The sequence below is a fragment of the Garra rufa genome, chromosome 11 (assembly GCF_049309525.1).
Source record: "Garra rufa chromosome 11, GarRuf1.0, whole genome shotgun sequence".
Classification (NCBI taxonomy): Eukaryota; Metazoa; Chordata; class Actinopteri; order Cypriniformes; family Cyprinidae; genus Garra; species Garra rufa.
The window spans coordinates 27,142,173-27,165,267 of NC_133371.1; the positions used below are offsets into that span (position 1 = coordinate 27,142,173).

A 23,095-nucleotide genomic window follows, 5' to 3' on the forward strand; every position below is an offset into this window, starting at 1 on the left:
TGAGTGCAGAGAAAATGGCGGACAGTGTACAACTGGCTGAGGGTGGAAATATGCAAATACAAGTAAGTCCATCAGCGGTCGTGGGCGGGGCCTGAGTAGCATGACGTCACACTGCTCAGAAAATCAAAAAGCTTGATAACTGAGACTGTTTAGGTTTTTTGGGGATTTTGCATCTGATGTCCCCCTTAAAATTATAAGATGCTCATTATACGATATTACAACAGTTATATTTTAGATTTGTACAATAAATTTGATAACATAATGACATTATATAAAATAAATGTAAATATTTTCTAACCAAGTTTATGATATAATTCCACAGTGATCAATTTTTCATAATTAATATTAGGGGTGGGACGATACGGGTTACTCACGATTCAATTCTGTGGCGATATGTGGCCCACGATATCGATAATATCACGATTCGCGATATCTACGATATTCAATATATTGGAAGAAATTTCATCAACGATATATGTGACTGAAAAAGAAAAAAATACCCATAATAAGGAAATCTTATGCATTTATTAATGACAACATTTCCAACACTGTGCAAAGAAATATGCATTTGCATAATAACTCACTGCCTCCTGGTCTTAAATGTAAACACTGTACAGCTAGACAGATAAAAGTGCCTGAACATTAAAAAACAACATGAACATTAACTAACATGTGTAAACCATGATACTGAAACGTCAGTAGTAAGTTACTGTAAAGTGCTTTATGTTAACCTGGACAGTCAATCAATGCATATTCTTCTTGAGGAAAATATAACGCCTGTTTCACACATACTCCGTCTGCAGTGCGTATGCAGTCCGTGTGCGTTACGTATGCGATGCAGAAGCAGCACGGACTCGTTTTGCTTACACACAGGACACGTTTGCAGTCCGTTCCTGATCCGCGGCTGTTTACCACAAACACACCATTTATCCGTTATTTTGATTTCAAATACAAACGTGCTTTTTCAGCATTGTGATACTCTTTTATCACAGTACACTAATACAATTCTAGATATATTCACGTTTAAACTCAACCTATAATAAACAACGTATTATTCAATGCACTTGCACAGCAACCGCGTGCAGTGTGAACGCTCTAATCCGTTAACATGGGTGCGGAAAAAAATACTGCACTGCAGACGGAGTATGTGTGAAACAGGCGTAACTGATCAGCATGCTCAACTAGCGGGTGCGTCTTTGATTTGTTTTTCGTTATCTTCCGCCATTCTTCTCACTTCTCTTTTTTTCCGCGCTTCTTCTCTGATGTTGTAAGATAACTTGTGTTCTTCACTGGCCGCTGCTTCCGCCACTTTACCCCTATTTACTCGAACAGCGCCCCCCGCAAACAGAATGGTAGATATTGGGTAGTGACAGTGACACTGACGACGGGTAAATTAATCATTTGTGTTGTAATAAAATATCGATATTGGCCGTTAGTGTATCGATTATTTATTGCGACAGAGAGCACAACAATATATTGCAATATCGATTTTTTTCCCACCCCTAATTAATATTATCTAAAATGAATATAAATAAAATTCTAGCTGTATGTTATTATTATTATTATTAAAATGACATTTTATAACATAAGGAGATCATATAAATTCATGTAAATATTTTCTAACTAAGTTTATGATATAAATAAACAGTAATCAATTTTTCACAATTAATATTCTCTAAAATAAATATCAATAAAATTCTAGCTGTATGGTATTATTATTAAAAGAACATTTTATAATATAAGGATATTATATCAAATAGAAGTAAATGTTCTGTAATTAAGTTTATAATATAAATCAACAGTGATCAGTTTTTCACAATTAATATTCTCTAAAATAAATATCAATAAAATTCTAGCTGTATGGTATTATTATTAAAAGGACATTTTATAATATAAGGATATTATATCAAATAGAAGTAAATGTTCTGTAATTAAGTTTATAATATAAATCAACAGCAATCAATTTTTCACAATTAATATTCTCTAAAATAAATATCAATAAAATTCTAGCTGTATGGCATTGTTATGATTATTATTATAATTAAAATGACATTTTATAATATAAGCATATTATATATAATAAAAGTACATTTCCTCTAATTAAGTTCTAGTCATAAGTTTTCCATTAATGTTTGTTACCACTGTTTGAAATCTGCAGTGGTAACGGTGCAAAAATCAAAATTTGGAGAAAATCACCTTTAAAATGGTCTAAATTAAGTTCTTAGCAATGCATGTTACTAATAAAAAATTAAGTTTTGATATATTTACAGTAGGAAATTTACAAAATACCTTAATGGAAGATTATCTTTACTTAATATCCTAATGATTTTGGCATTAAAGAAAAAAAAATATCATTTTGAACCATACAGTTTATTTTTGGCTATGGCTACAAATATTCCTGTGCTATTTAAGATTGGTTTAGTGGTCCTGGGTCACATATAAATCAACAGTAATCAGTTTTTCACAATAATACAACAGCAATATTTTCAGCCACAAGGTGGCGCACTCAAACCAAGGAAAAGTCATGTAAAGAAGACAGATTTGCCATCAGAAATACATGAAGGAACATTTTTGCATGAGAAATGTTGCAGTGTGTATGCAGTGTCAAGTTTTCATCCTTTTCCCAATTTATTTTCCTTAGGTTAACAGATGTCAGAAATCATATAAAACAATTACATACTGCAAATGCAATTTTTTGACACTACATATTCCAAGATCAATATGAATAGTAATACTAAAACAACAGTATAATAACACACAACCTTCCCAACCGATGAGCACAAACTGCCCGAACGAATATCCCAAGTGAAGAATGAGAACTAAATTCCACAGTCAGACTAATTCACCAGGTTTTGACAGGTTTGCATACAATGCAAGAAAAAAGGGGATTTGCTTTTGAGCGGAATGGAGTGGCAGACGATGCTGTGCAAGCATCTATTAGAAGCAGCAGACATCTGGGGCACAAATCCCTATTAATATGCTGTCAAAAAGTGTGACAGCGGCCCAGCAATAGCCTCTGCGGGTCACATGCAGCTTCTGAGATTACGAAGCCTTTATCCAGGCACTCTCATCAGCTTTCCTCATCCTCTGCCATTCTCTTATTAAAACACACACAATATTGTTTCATCAAGCTATGTGTCACAAAAAGTGCACTTCCCTTCTGAAAATGTTCCCACCATGATCATTCAGCAAAGAAAAAGATAAAAGGCTCCAGTGATTGTGCCAAATGCGTCTCGCGGAGTGTAAGCAGAATTGCGATTTGACGGTAGCAGGACTGACTCTCACATTTAGTTGCAATTTATGACACCTCTGAGTCAATGGGGTGCAGCAGGCTGAAAGGACAATGATAGAGAGCTAAAAAACACAAATGGCCAGTCTGTTACTGACAGGTGTTTGACATTGCTTGTGTCAGCTTTTTATGTCTGCAGTAGACCTAATATTATAGGGAGTTTAGAAGTACAAGAACTGCCCATAAAAAAAGCATTTAAAGGGATAGTTCATACAAATTGAAAATTTTGTCATTAAGTACTCAGCTTCGTTCGTAAACCCCCTTTTTACATCTTCGAAACACAATGGAAGATTTCTCTGATTAAATCTGAAAGCTTTCTGACCTTGCATAGACAGCAACGCAACTTATATGTTCAAGGCCCAGAAAGGAAGTATGGACATTGATAAAATAGTCCATGTGACATCAGTGGTTCAACCACAAAGAAAACAAAAATCTCTTTCTCTTTCGTGTCAGAAAGCTCCCAGATTTCATCAAAAATATCTTAATTTAAGTTCTCCAGATGAAAGAAGGTCTTATGAGTTTGGAACAACATGAGGGTGAGACAGAATGAAAAAACTTTGAGAAAACATCCCTTTAAATTACGGATATTGTAACAATTATAAATATAACTGGAAACCTTGTAAACTGTAACATGAATTTATATAGCTAAAAACCTTATTCATTTTAGGGATTCACAAACTAGATAATATTTTGGCCTTAAAATCGAAATATTTTTAAGTTAAACATCAAATTTATTTAAAATACACTACCAGTCAAAAGTTTTTGAACAGTAAGATTTTAATGTTTTTTTTTTTTTTTTAAAGAAGTCTCTTCTGCTCAACAAGCCTGGATTTATATAATCCAATACACAGCAAAAATAAAAACAAATATTTGTATTATTTAAAATAACAGATTTCTATTTGAATATATTTTAAAATTGTTTTTATTCCAGTGATTTCAAAGCTGAATTTTTAGTATCATTCCTCCACTCACATGATCCTTCAGGAATCATTGTTTTGACTGTTTTGATTTATTTTAAAATGTAATTTATTCCTGTGATCAAAGCTAAATTGTCAGCATCATTACTCCAGTCTTCAGTGTCACATGATCCTTCAGAAATCATTCTAATATGCTGATTTGCTGCCCAAGAAACATATAATTATTATAATTTAGAACAGTTGAGTATATTTTTTTCAGGATTCTTCAATGAATAGAAAAATCCAAAAATCAGCATTTATATGAAATATAAATCAGTGGTCAGTGGTTCAACTGTAATTTCATGAAGCTACGAGAATACGTTTTGTGCACAAAGGAAACAAATATAACAACTTTTCAAACCATTTCCGTGTCAGTCTTGAAGGCACGTTTACAATAGTATCTGATGTGGCAGTTGCATTGCTGTCTGTGCTGGTTCAGAAAGCTTTCAGATTTCATCAAACATATCTTAAACATGGCGGGACGCATTTCCGTCTTGCAAAAAAAGTTCCCACAGGCACTTTTTCGTCATGAGATCAGGTTGATTCTTTTGAGTCCTGAGAAAAATAAAATCTATCAAGGTTTCGTACAGATATTGTAAAATAAAATTCCAGGACTTTCAAAGACTTTTCAAGCACTACTTTTTAGTTTTCAAGGACTTCAATCAAAGATCTTGCTTATGATTTGATGCTTTCTACTGTTTAAGAAAAATGACATTTAAAAAAAAAAAAAAAGATTCACAAAACCACTCTGAAGTCCCGATCTGAATCAAAAGATTTGTGATCAGCGAACCGAAGTCCCGATCTGAATAATGATTCGCAATATTCTAATATTCTAATATTCTGATTTGCTGCTCAAAAAACACCTATTATTATTATTATTCTAAAGAGCAGAGTGGAATTTTTTTCAGGTTTCTTTGATGAATAAAAAGAAGAACTGAAATAGAAATCTTTTGTAACATTATAAATTTATTCATCACCACTTTTGATTAATTTAAAGCATCCTTGCTAAATAAAAAAATAATAATTTATTTAATTAATACTTTTAATTAATAAATTAATTAAAAGTATTAATTAATTAATAAACTCCAAGCTTTTGAATGCTATAGTGTATACTGTTACAAAAGCTTTTATTTCATATAAATGCTGATTTTTGGATTTTTCTATTCATTGAAAAATCCTGAAAAAAAATATACTCAACTGTTCTAAATTATAATAATAGTATGTTTCTTGGGCAGCAAATCAGCATATTAGAATGATTTCTGAAGGATCAGGTGACACTGAAAACTGGAGTAATGATGCTGACACTTTAGCTTTGATCACAGGAATAAATTACATTTTAAAATAAATCAAAACAGTTATTTTAACTAGTAAAAATATTTAAAAATTGTACTGTTTTGCTATATTTTGGATCAAATAAATGCAAAAGTGTTTCACTTGCAAATAAATCATTAATATTATAACAATTTTATATACTTTAACTGGGAACCATGTGAACTGTAAAATGAATTCGACTGAAAACCCAGCCAAACCCACTGAAAACCACACTCATCAACTTCTGAGAAACATCACTTTGATGCCTGTGTTGAAACAAAAGCTGCAATGCTACATGATAGACTGCGACCTTTGATCAGTGAGCTGGAATTTCTCAAGTACTGCTTAACGTGCCTTATACGGAGACAATTCTCAATCTCTACACTGAAAACCTTACAGATCACAGATTAGAATGCAAAAGGGCATCCTTTAATAGACCCACACCAACCCACAATTAAAACCACATAGAGACACACGTCATATCTGAGTGCTGGCGCTTTCCTTTCAGCATCAGATAGATAGAGCTGAAGCCATACTAAGGTCAGTCGGCCCAGAGGAAGAGACCTCACATCACTGAGCCAGAGCGACGCTTGAACCACTTATAAGGCAGAAGCACAACAGATGTGGCTCACTATCCTCCAGCAAGCAATTAATGAGTCTGTCTGGAAAAAATGAGTCACTTTCACCAGTCCCTACGCTACAATGATTCGGATCAAAGCGGGAGTTTAAATGTGTGTACGAATGCTTGTTTGTGAGGTTTCTTTCCTGAGCTTCTGGCCATCTAAGGGAGTGTACTCACACATACACACGCACACAACTGCAAGCCGCGTGTCCTGTTAGAAACCACAACCACAAGCTCTGTTCTCGATTTACAGAACATCTTCATGTTTCCTACGAATCAAATAGGAACAGGTTGTTGTGAAATGTTTTCCTTCAGTTTTATTAAAAATGACCACTTACTGACAGTTAGAGGCGTTGGGCTGCTTAAAGGCTTAGTTAAACCCCAAAATAAAAATTCAGTCATTAATTACTCACCCTTATGTTATTCCAAACATTTGCGACACAAAAAAAGATTTTTGATGAAATTCAAGAGCCTGCATTGACAGCAATGCAACTGACAAAGCAGTAAGGACAGCGTTTAAATAGTCCATGTGACGCCAGTGGTTCAACTGTAATTTTATGAAGCTACGAGATGCGTTTTGTGCACAAAGGAAACAAATATAACAACTTTTCAAACCATTTCCGTGTCAGTCTTGAAGGCACGTTTACAATAGTATCTGATGTGGCAGTTGCATTGCTGTCTGTGCTGGTTCAGAAAGCTTTCAGATTTCATCAAACATATCTTAAACATGGCGGGACGTATTTCCGTCTTGCAAAAAAGTTCCCACAGGCACTTTTTCGTCATGGGATCAGGTTGATTCTTTTGAATATTCTATTCATCAAAGAGTCCTGAGTAAAAAAAAAAATCTATCAAAATAAAATTCCAGGACTTTTGTTTTCTACTGTTTAAGAAAAATAAAATTGAAAAAAAGATTCACAAAACCGCTCTGAAGTCCCGATCTGAATCAAATGATTTGTGATCAGTGAACCGAAGTCCCGATCTGAATAATGATTCGCAAACTATCATTTAAGATCAGGACTCACGGTGCAGAGCGCAAAGCACAAATCATTCAATTCGCAGAATGATTCAAAACCTGCTCTAAATTTTCAATCTGAATCAAAAGATTTGCGATATGCAAAGTTTCTAAATCAATTGATTCGCGATACGTAAAGTTGTGATCCAAGACAAATGATTCGCGAACCCGCTCCAAAGTCCCGATCTGAATAAAATGATTTGCAAAGTTCTGATCTAAATCAAATGATTTGCAAACCCGCTCCAAAGTCCTGATCCGAATCAAATGATTCGTGATCTGCGCCACAAAGTCGCGATTTAAATAATGATTTGCAAACCATCATTTTAGATAAGGATTTAGAGCGCAGAGTGTGAATCGAGAATCATTAAATCTGCAGAATGATTAAAGAACCTGCTCTGAAGTCCATATCTGAATCAAAAGATTCATGATACACAAAGTTCCGATCCAAATCAAGTGATTCCCAAACCCGCTCCAAATTCCTGATCCGAATCAAATGATTCGCGATCTGCGCTACAAAGTCCCGATCTAAATAATGATTTGAAAACTATTATTTCAGATGTGGACTTAGAGTGCAGAGTGCGAACCGAGAATCATTAAATCTGCAGAATGATTCAAGAACCTGCTCTGAAGTCCCGATCTGAATCAAATAATTCGCTATACGCAAAGTTCTGATCTAAATCAAATGATTTGCAAACCCACTCGAAAGTCCCGATCTGAATCAAATGATTTGCGATCCGCACTACAAAGTCCCGATCTAAATAATGATTTGCAAAGCATTATTTCAGATAAGGATTTCGAGCGGAGTGTGAATCGAGAATCATTAAATCTGCTCTGAAGTCCAGATCTGAATCAAATAATTTGCGATACGCAAAGTTCCGATCCAAATCAAATGATTTGCAAACCCGCTCCAAAGTCTCGATCTGAATAAAATGATTCACGATCTGCGCTCCGAAGTCCCGGAGTAATGATTCCGAGTAATGATTCGCAAAATATAATTTCAGATCAGGACTCGGAGCGCGAATTAATTACCATTCAATTTGTGGAATGATTCAAGAGCCTGATCTGAAGTTCTGATCCGAATCAAATGTATCACGATACACAAAGTTTCGATCTAAATCAATTGATTCACAATACGCAAAATTCTGTTTTAAGTCAAATGATTCGCGAACCCGCTCCAAAGTCCCAATCTTGATCTGCACTCCAAAGTCTCGAGCTTAACAATAATTCGCAAACCATCATTTCAGATCAGGACGAATCACGAATCATTCAATTTAAAGAATGATTCAAAAACCCGCTCTGAAGTCCCAATCTGAATCAAATGATTCGTGAAGTTTCGATCTAAATCAAATGACTGGCGATACATGATTTGAAGGCCCAATCTGAATCGAATGATTTGCAAAATGTGATCCGATTGGAGCGCTTCAAAACAGTGAATCATTTTGCGACGCAATTTTAAAAATCATAAGTGATGTCGAAATTTAAAAAATCTACGGCTCTTTTAATTTCATCTAGTTTTTGCTAGTGAACTTAAAATGAAAAGAAGTCACAAGTTTCAATCGGAGCAGCTCCAATATTAAGCAGCTTAATTGAACATTTTACCTCGATTACGATTAATGGACGATTATTTTATTTATTAATAAAATTATATTTAATTATATTTATAATATTGATTTCTTTTGCCCTCATAGTTCACTGACAAGTTTTGTACAGTAAATATGTTCACATATTACAAGTGAGAGATTTTTGAATGAAGGGTGCATTACTTGATTTTAAAATAAAACACACTATCTATGATTATTTATTGAACATCAGTGTTGAACAACTGAAATTAAAGCACACATTGATTAAAACGAAAAGTCACATTTGTCTTAAATTAGTGAAAATAAATAACTTGCACTTTTGGAAACAAAATACATTATTTTTAATGTTTTTCATATTAAAAGTAGAAAATAAGCAGTATCTCTTCTAAATAAAATTACTCTTGTATATCCCGTAAATACTTTTTACTGTATAAATACTGTTTAAGCTCTCTGCGGAATAACGCAACATAACGGAGCGGGGTCACGTGACTCCACAAGCGGTAGTGTTTTTAAAGGGAAAGTAATTGAAATAATTGACCTGGAAAAATTTGATCGATTATAGGTTCTGAATGCCGATTTCGATTACTTTTCGATTAATCGCCCAGCCCTACTCAATTTATTTGGTTGATCTGTTCCTCTTTTTGCATCTTCAGCCATGTTTACACTACACTGCCAGTACAACTTCTGGTTTAGTTGACAGTTTTATGACATAAAAGTATGATATTTGTTTTAAAAATTGTATTAAAAGATATGTGCTTATTAAAAAAATTCAAGCACTTTTCAAATGCCTCTTCAGGAATATAGCCTTTTTCCAGTTCTTACGTTTCAAAAAGTCAAATTCAAGTACTTCAAGCAGCACCTGGTACGAAACTGTGTTCCACAATTTTTTTTTTTTACCACCACTGATAATAATAAGAAATGTAAAAAATATATATTTGTACATTTTAAATCTTAATTTTAAAATGTTATACATTTTATTAAAAGTCTGCAAGTTTCACAGTGATCTGGGTGGGTGGCTGTGCATGAAAGCAGTAAAGGAATGGTGTTGGATTCACAAGAAACAGCTGCAGAGTTTCCATCCCAACTGTTGTCCTGACCAGTGGAAGGCACTGTGGTGTTTTTACTGTATGTTGCCTTAGAGACTGTATGTGTATGTTTGCATCTATGTATGCCGATTGCTCATAGCAACGCTTTAGCACTGACTACCCTCACAGGAAACCTCAAAAAAGCAGCAGAAATCTTGCAATCACCTTTTAAGAATTGAGAAGGTTGGTTTTGGCTAAGGACCTTACCACAGTGAGAACAGAAAAAATTTCCATCCACTTCTTCAGAGTGCGATGACTTTCTATGTAAAGCAAAATAAAAGGTTTCAAGTGATTGATAAGCACCGCTTAATGCAGACTCAAAACTCATCTGTTCAGTTGTGCATTTATTGAATGAGCACTGTGCTACGTCCGAACAGATTGCATTATTTTATGTATAATCATTTTACTGTATTAATTAATTTTAAATCATTTTTTAATCATCTTAAATGTTCTTAAATTTTGTTTTTATTGTTGTGATTATTATAAATTTGTATGATTTTTATGCTATTATGATTTTAATTCCTTTTATGCACAGCACTTTGAATTACCATTGTGTATGAAATGTGCTATATAAATAAACTTGCCTTGCCTTGCCTTGCTTATAATTCGCCAAACGTCATATTTAACCATAACCAGAAAATGAAGTCCTTAAGTGATTTTGCCTCATAATATGATGATTTAAGGTCAAAAAATGGTATTAAGTATTGGAAAGCCTGAACGTGTCAATTGGGTTGCTGTCTATGCAGGGTCAGAAAACTCGGATTTCATCAAAAATATCTTAATTTGTGTTCCGAAGATGAATGAAGTTGTATTACGTGTTGGCAATACATTGAGTCATTAACTCTGTCTTTCTGCTGCTTCTCCAAACCTGTGTTTGTCCTGAGTGTCCTTTCATATCTATTTCTCATGGGGATGTGTAACATATATAGGGTTAATATAAACCTCATGACTTTCATGAACACAAAACTGGGCCTTTAGTCGCTGGAGGAATGGGCTACTTCCTACATCCTCTCCTCTAATTATCAACGTGCAGGTAATTATGTCCAATTTACTGCATGGTACAAATTCGGTGGTAAGCATTTTTAACTTTACGACTTAAATCATCATTAAAGAAAAGAGCAGGGTTTTAAAATGGCATGCTGGGTAAGGCCCATGATTCACTTAAATACCGGTGAAATTGGTCTTTCTTCCAGGAAGTTTTGTTTGGATACTAAGGAAAAACATTTATGTGTGGCCTATTCTCCACCGCCACACTTTAACATCCGCTTTCAGCACAGCCTTGATATAATGGTATAATGCTGCAGCCTTTTATTGCCTGAAAATGTCTTTTTGGAAGACAGAAAAGAATGACATTTACTGAGAAATACACATGAATCAACTAAGCATCTGTGATCATGAACTCTGACAACCCTTCAAGAGAAGATCTTTATAAAAGCGTTAAACTGTGTCTACTTTTTATACTTTAGAATAAATTCAAATAACTATTAAATAATTTTGACAACAAAACTACTTAAAATGTGATAACTTCATTTTTTTGTCAGTGATGCATTGAAAGCATATGGCGGTGGGTGTTAGATGCTTTTAATGAGGTGTAAAATGATTGCAAGAAAAATGATGGTGTGTTAAATTATAATTCGAGACTATTGTGATTTGTGACATAGTATTACATTTTATGATAAATCACAAAACGCTGTATGTAGATTGCATTAAAGATAATTAATAAGACAAATGATATTCAATACTCTTATTCAATATCCAAAACAACTGCTCAGTTTTAAAGATTAGATTTTAAAGAATTAACATTGTTCTTACAGAAAGAGCGGGAAAATAATGGGCTCTTCACACTGATGATATCACTAACCCTGTTAGAAAGAGCAGTTAAATTGTTAACCCAAGATCTACTGCATACTCTGGTTGCATGTTTCACACATTTCATGCTTTTCTTTGGGTTAGCAATTCTTAAAGCGATAGCTCACCCAATTTTTGTCATTAATTACTCAACCTCATGTCGTTCCAAACTCGTAAGACCTTTCATTTTTGGAACACAAATTAAGATATTTTTGATGAAATCCGAGAGCTTCATGACCCTGCATAGACAGCAACGTAAGTACAACGAAAGCATTTTCATAAAATTACAGCTGAACTAATGTCAAATGGTCTATTTTAATGATATCCTTGCTACCTTTCTGGGCCTTAAACGTGGTACTGTAGTTGCAGGGTCAGCACTCGGATTCCATCAAAAATGTATTTTGCCCACAATTTTAATATCATTGCAACCCTAACATAAACATATTGTTTATTGATACAGTGCCTTACAAAAGTATTCATAACCCTTCATTTTTTTCACATTTTGTTTTGTTGCAGCATTATGTTAAACTGCTTTAAATTACTTTTTTCCCCACAAAAAAACCTGACAAAGCACAAAACAGGTTTGTAACAACTTTGCAAATTTATTAGAAATAAAAAACTGAAAAGATCCCGTTGCATAAGTATTCATACCCTTTTCTGGGACACTCAAAATTTAGCTCAGGAGCATTCATATTGCTTCTAGATGTTATTACACTTTGGGTGAAGTTAAACTGTGGCAAATTCATTTGAATGAGTATGATTTAGAAAGGCACACACCTCTCAGAAAAGGTCTAACAGCTGAAAATGCACATCAGAGCAAAAACCAAATCCTGAGGTTAAGATAACTGCCTGGAGAGCTCAGTGACAGACTTGCGTTAAGGCAATGATCTAGGGAAGAGTTCAGAAAAAAATCTGCTGCATTGAAGGTTCACAGAAGCATGTAGCCTCCATTATCCATAATGGAAGACGATTGGAACAACTAGGACTCTAGAAAATGTCTTCCAGCCCCCATCCAAGCTGACAGAGCTTGAGAGGTGAAAAGGTGAGGCAAAGAATGGCAGATAATTGCCAAATGCAGATGCGTAAAGCTTGTCACATCATGCCCAAAAAGACCTGAGGCTGTAAAGGTGTTTCAACTATGTAAAATTTGCACATCTGGTTTTTGCTTTGTCATTATGGTGTATGGAGTGTAAACTGATGTGGGGAAAAATAATTTAAAGCAGTTTAACATAATGCTGTAACAAAACAAAATGTGAAAAAAAATGAAGGGGTATGAATACTTCTGCAAGGCACTGTATAAGCTATACTTTGGATTTAACCAAAACCAGAGCAGTCATGATTAATATGTTTCCTCACAAGTACAAAGAATTTGTAGTTGAGCTTCAGACTAGTGCTTTGTGGTTATTATAATTTATATATTTTTTACCTGTCATAATCCAGACAGAGCTTACAAAGCAACTCCACCTGTGTATGTAATTCCACTGGAGCTTATGTGACATAAACACACACACACTCCCACAAAATTGCATGGGCAAGCATGCACATACTGTAGTGTACAGTTACTTCTAATGTGCCTCAGTGCTAAAAATCTTTCGGTTAACAGATGTGTCTGCACTGTTTTACTATAAATCAAAGACTCAAACAATAGTCTGAACTGAGTGGCATGAAATAAGATAGTCGAGATCTCAGATGTTGCAGTGTCAGACCTAGTAAACCAGGCTGTTTTAGACACAGTGACAGAACGAGTGCTTTCCTGTTCATCTTTCGAGTAACGTGTGACCTTTAGAGCCTGCTGACAGACTGACAGCGAAAAACATCTGCAGTGACACTAAAGCGATTGGACTAGACATTTACGCAGCTAAGGAATGCAAGAATTCCACAAACATAAAGTCAGGTCAGGGACTTACTCATGTTGTCAGACTAAAATTTTCACTTTTTGTTCCTCCCTTCCTGTTTTACAATGTGAAGGTGCAATACTTTCGTTTTCTGTAGGGGAGATCATGAGTTTTGTAACACGGGGTGATTTGTAACACCATCAGTTGCTACAGTATACAGGGATGAAATTATTCAAACATGACCACCATTATTAGGCTATATATTTTAAAGCACTTGACTGATGAAATGACAGTGGTAAATGCTGAAGGAGAGTCAGTCAGTCTCATAACAGCAGGGCAGAAGAAATCTGACAGTAAGAAACTATGTCTAGCAGTTTCAAAATCAAACAGCAGGATAACAGCAGATGGCAAGAGTGTCCGATAAGCTTGATATGATATATATATATATATTTTTTTTATTTTACCAAAGACAGACACTATTTTTAAGTAAGACTGACATGGGCACATGCATCATAAATCTACATAGAAATCTAAATTCAGTGTGTTGATGTCAAAAGCTAATTTAATTATTCATGTGAGTAGATTACATACAAAGTCAATGCAAATATGTGAATCGACACGAGTTCGCGCCTCAATCACGTCTTCTGCACAGGTTGAAAAATTTGCATTGTCACGCAAGCCAAACCATTTTTGACACGTCTCAGAAAATGGAGGAAAGATTGCGCAATGTTTTTATTCGCGAAAGTGACGTGAAAAACATTCCTGCAAGTAATCTAGAGTGACAACGCAATACGAATATACACTTCGCTTTTGGCATTCACACAGAGTACTGGTGTGTTCACACCAAAAGCGAATTTAATTATTTGTGCGAGTAGATAACATAAAAAGTGAATCGTCGCAAATTGACACGTTTGCTGAAGAATGCATGATATTTGCCTCAATCGTGTCTTCTGCGCAAGTTAAAAAATTCCAACTCAAGTGGGAAATTTGCATGATGCATTGTTGCACAAGCCCAGTAGCGAAGAGCTTATTGACATATCTCAGAAAATGGAGCATAGCATGTGCAATGTTTTGTTGCACGTGAGTGATGTGAAAAACTTTCCTGCGTGTAATCTAGAGCAATAACGTGATGCAAATATTCACTTCACTTTTGGTATTCAAACAGAGTAATGGTGTGTTCCTAGCGAAAGCAAATTTAATTATTCAAGCAAGTAGATTACATACAAAGTCAACGCAAAGATGTGAATAGATGCGTAATCGTGCCGAGCGGCACAATTGCTGTGAACGAGCGATATTCACCTCAATCGCGCCTTTCATGCAAGTTGAAAAATTTCAACTCATGCGGGAAATTTGCATGATGCACTGTCACGCAAGCCAAACAGCAAAGAGCTTATTGACACATCTCCGAAAATGAAGGAGGGTATACGCAGTGTGATGTGACTGACGCAAAAAAAAAATAAATGCCCACAAGTAATCTAGAGCACCAATGTGATGAGAATATTTGTTTAATTTAATTATTCACGTGGGTACATACAAAGTCAATGCAAAGATGTGATTTGACGCAAATTTGCGCCTCAATCACATCTTCCACACGAGTTAAAAAATTCCAAGCCAAAACAAGTGAAGAGCTTATTGACATGTTTTACAAAATGAAGGAAAGTATGCACAATGTTTTTATTCGCGAAAGTGACATGGAAAACATTCCCGCAAGTAATCTAAAGTAATAACGCGATGCGAATATTTGCTCCGCTTTGGGTATTCACACAGAGTAAAGGTGTGTTCACACTAAAAGCGAATTTAATTATTTGTGCAAGTAGATTACAAAGTCAATGCAAAAAGGTGAATCGACACAAATTTGCACTGGGCTTTCGCCTCAATCACGTATTCTGCGCAAGTTGAAAAATTCAAACTCAAGTTGAAAATTTGCATGATGCATTGTCTCGCAAGCCAAACATTGAAGAGCTTATTAAAACGTTTTTATCCAATCGAGTGACGTGAAAAGCATTTCCGTGAGTTATCTACAGCAAGTAGTATTTGCGCAAGTAGATTACATACTAAGTCAATGCAAAGATGTGAATAAACTTGATTGCTATAAACACGTGATATTCGCCTCAATCGCATCTTCTACGTAAAAAAAAAAGAAAAAATCCAACTTCAGCTAAAAGTTTGCATGACGATTTGTCGCACATGCCAAACAGCGAAGAGCTTATTGACACATCTCAGAAAATGGAGGAGAGCATGTGCAATGTTTTATTCGTGCGAGTGACCGATGAAAAACATTCCCGTTAGTAATGTTGAGTCAATGTACTGTACTCTGGCATAGTAGTCTGTGAAAAGTCAACACTCCCGGATGAGTTGCATCTACTATGTGTGTGCATCTACTATGCAAGAGCACGTTGACGCGTCATGTGCCGGCTGTTGTGAACACGCTCAGGACAGTTGGACATAGCAGTGAATCAAATGTAAAAAATTATATAAATACTGTTCAGTTTCTTGCACAGACCGATCGTTTTGTGTCTTAACACCTCAATTTATCATCAAAAGATGCAGGGTTTAATTTGGTTTTGTCTGTGTATGTTTTTTTGACTCTCAAAGCTGTGGGTCCCATTGACTGCCATTATATGACTGACAGACTCTAACGGTTTGAGTTAAAAATCTTCATTTGTGTTCTACTAAAGAAACAAAGTCACCTACTGTACATCTTGGATGCCCTGGGGGTACACTCTTGAAAAATAAAGGTGCTTCACGATGCCATAGAAGAACCTTATTGTCTAAATGGTTCCATAAAGAACCTTTAACATCTGAAGAACCTTTCTGTTTCACAAAAGGTTCTTTGTGGCGAAAGAAGGTTCTTTATATTATAAAAAGGTGAGAAAGAGATGGTTCTTTAAAGAAACTTTGACTGAATGGTTCTTTGTGAAACCAAAAATGGTTCCTCTATGGCATCGCTGTGAAGAAGCAGATAGTGTAAGCAGATAAACATCAAATTTTCATTTTTGGGTGAACTATCCTATAATTATAATTAGAAAAAGTATAGTTCTAAAACCATTTTACTTTCTTTCTTCCACAAAACATATATCTGATTTTTTAAAGAATGTCCTGGCCACTTATTTCCAAAAATGGGAGCGGATGCTAGGGGTGGGCGGTACACCGGTGTCATAGTCATCACCGGTGTGAGATTGCGCCACGACATGGATTTTCTAATACCGTCAATACCGGTATATTTAAAACAATAAATTTTCTTCAAACGTTCAGTTGTGGTCTGAATACCTGTCCTTATACTATATATCTTGTTGTAAATAAAAAAGTAAAACATATTCGTATCAGCTTTGCAGGTGGTAGGTAAAAGGGGAGTGGCCATTAAACGACTGGTGAAACATCGTGAAGAAAGGTCGGGCCTGTAGCCTATACCAGGGGCGGAGTGGCAATCGGGACGACCGGGACTTTTCCCGGTCGGCCGGCCAAAGGATTTACACAGCGGATCACAAATTGAGCGGCGCGAGGCGAACGCGACCGGCCTGTTTACTTTTACTTTCGATTTTGTAAAGGGAGCAGCACATCTTATAATAGATATTTGTCAGTGAGTACAAGATTGCAACAAATCCTCCAGTCTATTTTTGTCATCTCTCTTTACTTTCGACCCGTGATCATTCAAATCTAAAGGTCATTGTACACTGAGTCCGATTTTCGCATGCGTTTTTTGTTTTTGTTTTCTCATATTCGCCGTCCTTATCAAAATGCTTATTATGGATGCGAAAATGCATAAAATCAAACACGATCCGAATTTTTTTATGACGGACGAAAGTTTCAGAGGCAGTGTGTAAACTCGATTAACATAACCTGTATTTTTTTTAACGTGCAAAAATGTCGGACGAAAATTTCGTACTCATGTGTGCAAAGACAAACTCCAGCAGCTCGTGTTGGATGCAGGGTTGCCAAGTCCGCGTTTTTCCCCACAGAATTGGTCTACTTATAAACTAATTGCCATGGGTTGATTTCCCCCAGTTATTTAAAGGTTTTAAATATTGCAGAAATTAAATTTCAATAAAAAAATAATTTTTGTTTTGTTGTACACTGTTAAGTAAGATCTTTAGGTTTTTTGCAAAATAAATATGTTGAGAATGCATAATACTCTCCCATGTCTCTTTTTGATAAGGATACCTACCATTTACTTATTATAATATAAAAATATTAACTTTATTTACATACTAAAGGGACAGGACAGGCTACTCCTCCCAAAATGTACCAAAAAAAGAAATACCGTGATATTATACCGTCACCGTTCAAAAGATGAAAAATACCGTGATATTAATTTTAGGTCATATCGCCCACCCCTAGCGGATGCTGCCGAATAAATGAATGAATGAATAAAAAATATAGAATACTAAAAAGTATTATAAAAATACTGTTGTACTCTGTAATTCAGAAGAATACAGAAAAATAGTCTGGACACTTATTTTGAGGTAAAGAAAGTGAATGGGGATGAATGCTGCTTTGCGCCAAACAAACAAATAAATTAATTAAGAATCAAACAAAAAAGTCATACATTTAGCCATATGATGTGTACATTCTATTTAAAATAATTTGTAAAAACTTATAGAATAGCTTTGTTCAATAAATAAATCCATATGTATGCCATCACTCTCTGAAAAACTGAGAGCCTTGCTCTCAAACCGAATATGGCACTGGTAGATGCAACACATTAGGTTTAATATCAGTTAATTACAAGCTATCAAGTCTCATAAGTCACATTTAATTAATTATATTTGATTGTGAATGTGGATTTATTTATATATAAAGAGTTCAGATGCAAAAGCCTCTAAGTGCCATTTGAAATTTTCTTCTAAAATGAGCATTTTTTTTCAGGCTTTTATGTTTATGTTCAGTTATTTCACAAGCCAACGAAAACAACCTGAAATGACTAAACCTACGCGTAGAAGCCTTAGAAAAATGCCCAATTTTAATTTTTAACCGCATCTATAGGCTTTTGCATCACAACTTTCATATATACATTTTTAAAAGTGTGATATGAAATCCTGATAGAAAATCCTGATCAAATAAATGTATGTGTCCCTTCTCTTCATTTCTCCCTTGCTGTTCAAACCCATCAAACTGTCTGTCACTCACAGACTAATGCTACACGCCACTGACCAGAGGCATGTCAGTCTGAATCTAAACTCGGATGTTGACGCAGTGTTTTTGACAAAACAAAGATTGTACTAGAAATAGTTTTTCAAATATTGCAGCCTTAATCTCAAACATGATTTCAAATATCAAAAACCTAATCCTATGTGTCTAAATACAGAAAATCTTTTATGTAATGGAGCCACAGGCGTGTCATAGCAAAACTGGTCAAATCAACCCAGTGCAAACAAATCATTTTAAGGTGAAACCAATGCAAATATATGCTTTCCCTACAATGAATTATGCACACACAAATGCACCCAGACTGATGCAGGGACGTTTAGAGGCCAGGAGGCTTTTGATTCCTGTCCAAGTAGTTTAGGACTGTTTGGTTTTCCCAGGGCGTGGGAGGAATTTTCTCAAATTCCCCGTCTAAGAACTTTACTCCGTCTGGCATCTGGAACATGAGGCGAAAAAAGGGCATAAGCAGTCTCTCGGATTATATAATTCACAACCTGCTTGAACCACACATTCTGGTTTTATCGGAAAATGGATTTCTATTTTAAACTACCCAGGCTGTTTGATGCTTTAAGACTTATGAGTCAGCCAACTATAAATAACAAACACAAATGAACACGGAAGACAATAATGATTATGATTATATGATTATGCAACTAAAGCATGTGACACGAGGTAATTGCCTCAAAACATGAAACTGGAACACAACAGGTCTTTAATTTTGAAGTGAACCTGTCCAATGCTTGTCAGGGTTTGAGCGACATGCCTCACATTATCAAAGTGACAGAGAGGAATGGATGTTGCCATTCAAAATAGAAAGGGAAAGTATTCTCTGCAGGGGCAATCAGAGTTTATGGACCATCATAGAGCTTGCCTCCTTCAGGTCACTTTCCACATTTCAGTTTAACAAGCAGTCACTTTGACAGCATCTGCCGACTCCTGTGGATTTGTTCTCTTAAGTTGTTTCCAAGAGATACAGATCTCTAGCAACACATCGCAGGAAAGCAAACACACCCCAACATCTGAAGAGCCGGCACTTAATGACACGATTACAGACTGCTCACAAACAATATCTCGCTAGGGCATTGTAATATAATCTGTACTTAACAAGATATTATGGCTTCGGTATCTTTATGGACATAAATGTGTCAGAAAAGGCAAACACGCTGTAATTACTATTTATGGTTGTAGATGGGTGTTTTCTTAACTTCAGGCGCTTTTATGACCCAAAGATGTTTCTTTTTATTTACATTTAATCTATCTAAATTGTTAACAGATTCTTTTTCTTTTTTTAAAGTGAAGATCACACTACAACTGTAAAACTTCAGCATGTGATATGTGATTTATGGAGAAGTCACAGGAAAAACAAGGTGAGTAGCATTTGTAAACAGAATACTTGATTGTTCCATCATTTCCAATCAACCTGTAATTTAGTCAAATCATGTGAAAACGTCAAATGCAATTTTCACAGAATGCCAATAAACACAATACCTCATTTGAGATGTGGCAAATATATGGTTAAAATGTTCAAGACTGAGAGAGAGAGAATTCTCAGAATTGAGATTTTTACTCGCAATTCTGACTTTTTTCTCATCAACGCAAGTTTGCATCTCACAACTCTGACTTTTTTTCCTCAGAATTGCAAGATATAAACTCACAATTGAGTTTTTAACTCACAATTTTGCCTTTTTTTCTAATAAATGCAAGTTTGTATCTTTTAATTCTGACTTTTTTTTCTCACAATTGTGAGTTTATATCTCACAATTCTGACTTCTTTTCGTAAATTGACGTTTGTATCTTGAAATTCAGACTTTTTTCTCGCAAGTGAGTTTGTATCTCGCAATTCTGACTTTTTTTCTTGCAAGTGTGAGTTTGTATCTCGCAATTCTGACTTTTTTCTCATAAATGCGAGTTTGTATCTCGCAATTCTGACTTTTTTCTTATAAATGCGAGTTTGTATTTTGCAATTCAGACTTTTTTTTCTCGTAATTGCGAGTGTATCTCGCAATTCTGACCTTTTTTTGTCTTAAATGAGAGTTTGTAACTCACAATTCGGACTTTTTCCACAATTGTGAGTTTATATCTTGCAATTCTGACTTCTTTCTCTTAAATTCAAGTTTGTATCTCGAAATTCTGCCTTTTTTTCCTGCAAGTGTGAGTTTGTATCTTGCAATTCTGACTTTTTTCTCATAAATGCGAGTTTGTATCTCGCAATTCTGACTTTTTTCTCATAAATGCGAGTTTGTATTTTGCAATTCAGACTTTTTTTTCTCATAATTGCGAGTGTATCTCGCAATTCTGACCTTTTTTTGTCTTAAATGAGAGTTTGTATCTCACAATTCGGACTTTTCTCGCAATTGCAAATTTGTATCTCGCTATTCAGACTTTTTTTCTCTTGTAAATGCGAGTTTGTATTTTGCAATTCAGATTTTTTTGTCTTAAATGAGAGTTTGTAACTCACAATTCGGACTTTTTCCAAAATTGTGAGTTTATATCCTGCAATTCTGACTTCTTTCTCTTAAATTCAAGTTTGTATCTCGAAATTCTGACTTTTTTTCCTGCAAGTGTGAGTATATATCTCGCAATTCTGATTTTTTTTTTCATAAATGCGAGTTTGTAACTCACAATTCGGACTTTTTCCACAATTGTGAGTTTATATCTTGCAATTCTGACTTCTTTCTCGTAAATTCAAGTTTGCATCTCAAAATTCTAACTTTTTTTCTTGCAAATGTGAGTTTATATCTCGCAATTCTGACTTTTTTCTCATAAATGCAAGTTTATATTTCGCAATTCAGACTTTTTTCTTGCAGTTGTGAGTTTATATCTCGCAATTCTGATTTTTTAATTTATAAATGCAAGGCTGTTTTAGCAATTTACTTTTTTCTTGCAATTGTGAGTTTGTATCTCGAAATTCTGACTTTTTTTCCTGCAAGTGTGAGTATATATCTCGCAATTCTGATTTTTTTTTTCATAAATGCGAGTTTGTAACTCACAATTCAGACTTTTTCCACAATTGTGAGTTTATATCTTGCAATTCTGACTTCTTTCTCGTAAATTCAAGTTTGCATCTCAAAATTCGAACTTTTTTTCTCGCAAATGTGAGTTTATATCTAGCAATTCTGACTTTTTTCTCATAAATGCAAGTTTATATTTCGCAATTCAGACTTTTTTCTTGCAGTTGTGAGTTTATATCTCGCAATTCTGATTTTTTAATTTATAAATGCAAGGTTGTTTTAGCAATTTACTTTTTTCTTGCAATTGTGAGTTTGTATCTCGCAATTCTGACTTTTTTTCTTGCAATTGCGAGATTATATCTCACAATTCTGACTTCTTTCTAGTAAATGCAAATTTTTATCTTACAATTCTGACTTTTTTTCTTTTGTAAATGCGAGTTTTGTATTTTGCAATTCTGATTTTTTTCTTGTAAACATGTTATAAAGGCAGAATTGCAAGACAACCACGCCATTCTGAGAAAAAAAGTCACAATTGTAAAATATATATACACACACATACTCGCAATTCTGAGAAAAAAGAATTGTGAGTTTATATATCGTAATTTTGACTTTATAACTCAGTTTTGTTTATATCGCACAATTTTGAGAAAAAAAGTCAGATTCTGACTTTATAACTCACAATTGCGAGTTTATAACTCTGCGCAAAAGGTCAGAATTGGGAGTTTATATCATGCAATTCTAAGAAAAAGTTAGATTTGCGAGTTTATATCTAACAATTCTGACTTTACAACTAAATTTTATTTTATATGTAGTTTATATAATGCAATTCTGACTTCATTTCATGACTTTGGAACTCGCAATTGCTAGTTTATATCTCACAACTGATGAAAAAGGTGAGAACTGTGAGATGTACACTAGCAATTGCGAGTTCCAAAGTCATGAAATGAAGTCAGAATTGTAAGATAAAAAGTCGCAATTAGCTTTTTAAAATTGTTTTATTCAGTGGCAGAAACAGGCTTTCATATTTAACATTTATAATGTTACAAACACTGCAAAAAATGTTTTTCTTACTTAGATTTTTTGTCTTGTTTCCAGCCAAAATATCTAAACATGCTTAAATCAAGAAGGATTTTCTAGACGAGTAAAAGTTATTTTCTTGTTTTCAGAAAAAACGAGTCAAAATGAAGAGAGTTTTTGCTTAGAACAAGAAAAACAATCTGCCAATGGGTTTAGCAAATAAATCTTATTTCAAATAGAAAACAAGATTGTTTTTCTTACCCCATTGGCAGATTATTTAACTTGTTTCAAGCAAAAACTCACTTAATTTTGATTTATATTTCAAATAAATGCTTTAATTTTGAACTTTATATTCATCAAGAATCCTGAACAAAATGTTTTTAACATTGATAATAATAATAAATGTTTCTTGAGCAGCGAATCGGCATATTAGAAAGATTTCTA

General features: G+C 34.6%; 1 protein-coding gene across 1 annotated transcript in view; it reads left to right on the forward strand.

Annotated features, from left to right (window-relative positions):
- Window positions 1–14: 14 nt before the first annotated feature.
- The window catches only part of LOC141346157 (solute carrier organic anion transporter family member 3A1-like), a 37,424-nt gene continuing 14,343 nt past the window's right edge, over window positions 15–23,095 (forward strand). Inside the window, exon 1 of the mRNA XM_073851072.1 lies at window positions 15–62. Within this exon, the coding sequence (XP_073707173.1) occupies window positions 15–62 (48 nt within the window). The remainder of the gene's footprint in view (window positions 63–23,095) is intronic.